The following is a 2,741-nucleotide window of genomic DNA, read 5'->3' as shown; positions in this document are numbered from 1 at the left end:
GCTAAAGGCTAACCCCTCCAGACCAGCAGGATTCATGCTAAGCTAAAGGCTAACCCCTCCAGACCAGCTGAACGAGCTACGTTTGCTGAGAGAAACCCTCAGAGAGTGGAGGGACTGCTGTGTGTCTGCTTTAACAGAAACATGGCTCCATGACAACATCCCAGACGGACAGACAGCTGGAGGGGATGCAGACAGACAGCTAGCTCTGGGCAGCATCTGCAGCTTTACCATCATCACACCATCGTGTGTGTCTTTGTGTCCCTGAAGACCTACCAGGAGCTGAACAGGTTCTCCATGTTCAACGAATGGCGGCGTGCATGGACACAGCGCCCCCTTCAGGAGGCAGCGAGAGTGAACGTTTAGTGTCTGATCCCAGACGTGACGGATTAAATGATCCTGAAGAAAGTCTCTCTCATCTGGTCTGTACTACTGTGTATGTACAGCAACATGAACATAAACCTGATTTGACTGATTTGATTTAAACCACATCAAGAACCTGTGGACTGATGAAGAAACGATTATTAAATTTAGCTCAACAGCACCAATTCTGATACAAGAAGCTTGTGGAGGGAAACCAGACTTGTCCAGTTGAGGTGAAAATAACCAATAAAGGACGTTTAACCAAATGTTACCATTATGTATGTATACTTTTGATCCAGCAGACTTTGTCCCAAAGATTCACGTGTTTCAATGGTTCCATCATAGAACATTCAAAGCTACAGGAGTCATTAGAAGCTGAAGACTGAATCGTATTCATGGGTCTTTACAAGTGGATGGAAACTGCTGAACNTTTTTTCCAAAACTTGAAAAGACAAATGTAAAAGTAATTTAATTTGGATGAAATATTGCAATTTGCTGCAGAAATTTTGTTGAATTTTACACCACAAACTATTTATTGTTGAAAAAACTTCAAAAGAGACAAGTAAAATACAGTAATTTAGAGTAAATATCACATTTTAAAGCTTAGATTTTGTTTTGTTTTTGTAAAAAGATGTGTAAAATTCAGTCATTTTGATGAAATTTCACAATTTAAAGCTGAAATTTTGTTGGATTTTACATCGTAAACTTTTTATTTTTGGCAAAACTTCAAAAGAAGCAAGTAAAATATGAAAATTTTGAAGTAATATCACAATTTAAAGTTTAAATTTTATTAGATTTCCACCACAAATGGTTTTGTTTTTGGCAAGGAAGAAAATACAGTCATTTTAATAAAATATTCCAATTTAAAGCTTAGATTTTGTTTTGTTTTTGCAAAAAGATGTGTAAAATTCTGTAATTTTGATGGAGTATCACAATTTTAAGCCTAGACTTTGTAAGATTTTCCACCACAAACTGTCTGTTTGGTAAAACTTCAAAAGAGACAAGTTAAATACAGTAATTTTGTTGAAATATCACAATTTAAAGCTTAGAATTTGAAATATATTTTGTGCAAAACGGTGTAAAATACAGATATTTGGATGAAATATTACAATTCAGAGCTTAAAGTATGTTAGATTTTCCACAACAGCTATCTATTTATAGCAAAACTTGGAAAGAGACGAGTAAAAGACAGTAATATTGCTGAAATATCACAATTTAAAGCTGATATTTTGTTAGACTTTACACCAAAAACATACAAAACTTCAAAAGAAGCAGGTAAAACAGAGTCATTTTGATGAAATATTCCAAGTCAAAGCTTAGATTATTATTTTTTTCTCAAAAAGGTGTAAAATACAGTCATTTTGATTAAATATCACAGGTTGTTATTATTATTATTGTTATTATTATTTTCCTCACTAAACCAGGCGTCACACCAGCTACAGTCAGAGTTTTTCTGTTTTTAGTTTCCGGCTCTGATGAATTAAAGATGTTTTTGTTATTTTTTCAAGAAAAGTTGCCTTTTAAACCTACTTTCAGTACATTTTTAATTAAGACAACCCAAAGATGCTCGTTGTTGTTTGTTTTCCTGAAACCTTAATTAACGAGGATTTTAATAGAGTCATCTCTGACATACGATCAGGTCTTCAGGGGGTAATCCAGCGTTCATTTTCCCGCTAACACCTCAGTCCTGTATGTTCAGACCCGTCCCTCCTCTCGGACCAGATGCTGTTGGGGGAAACTCCGACTTTTCCGAGCAGCTGAAAGGTTAATCTGCACTTTAATGATGTCCCCGAGCTGCTGTGATGCATCCCAGCGGTTAGCAGCTAATTAGCGACTGCACTTGTTTTTTTTTTTTTTTCTCTTTTAAATGAGCGAGTGTGCTGGAGCTCGAACAGGCAGCTCATTACCTGACTGCCTCGTTCTGTTTCTTTCCACCAGGGTCGTGCTCCTGGCAGGGCGCCACCTACAGGGACGGCGAGGAATGGAAGCCCAGCAGCTGCTCCAGATGTGTCTGCAGCGACGGCGACGTCCAGTGTTCGGTGGCAGAGTGCCGGCAGGTCGCCTGCAAACCGGTACGTCTGCACAAACCCTCCTGAAGCTGAAGTGTTTCATCTTTCAGTGTTGTTGTCAGTTGAAGTTTGTGGCGTTAATGTGGTGATGGAGCACTTTGGCACCTTATGAAATCCACAGTTGGAGAAGAAAACCACATTTAATCTGACACAAAATGGAGCATGAACTCAGCTCCTCTGGAGACAGGAACAGAATCCATTTACAGTCGCACACTAAAGTTTACATCCACTTGCAGAGATCATGTGTATCAGGACAGTCTTCAGTTCCAATGACTCCTACAACTCTTTCTAAGATGAAATCAACGAAGCACA

General features: G+C 38.4%; 1 protein-coding gene across 1 annotated transcript in view; it reads left to right on the top strand.

Annotated features, from left to right (window-relative positions):
• LOC103368232 (extracellular matrix protein FRAS1-like) overlaps window positions 1–2,741 on the top strand; it is a 45,512-nt gene that overhangs the window by 23,240 nt on the left and 19,531 nt on the right. Inside the window, exon 6 of the mRNA XM_008296532.1 lies at window positions 2,299–2,432. Within this exon, the coding sequence (XP_008294754.1) occupies window positions 2,299–2,432 (134 nt within the window). The remainder of the gene's footprint in view (window positions 1–2,298; window positions 2,433–2,741) is intronic.

The sequence above is a fragment of the Stegastes partitus genome, unplaced genomic scaffold (assembly GCF_000690725.1).
Source record: "Stegastes partitus isolate 25-593 unplaced genomic scaffold, Stegastes_partitus-1.0.2 Scaffold1133, whole genome shotgun sequence".
Lineage (NCBI taxonomy): Eukaryota > Metazoa > Chordata > Actinopteri > Pomacentridae > Stegastes > Stegastes partitus.
This window is presented reverse-complemented; position numbering and strand designations above follow the sequence as displayed.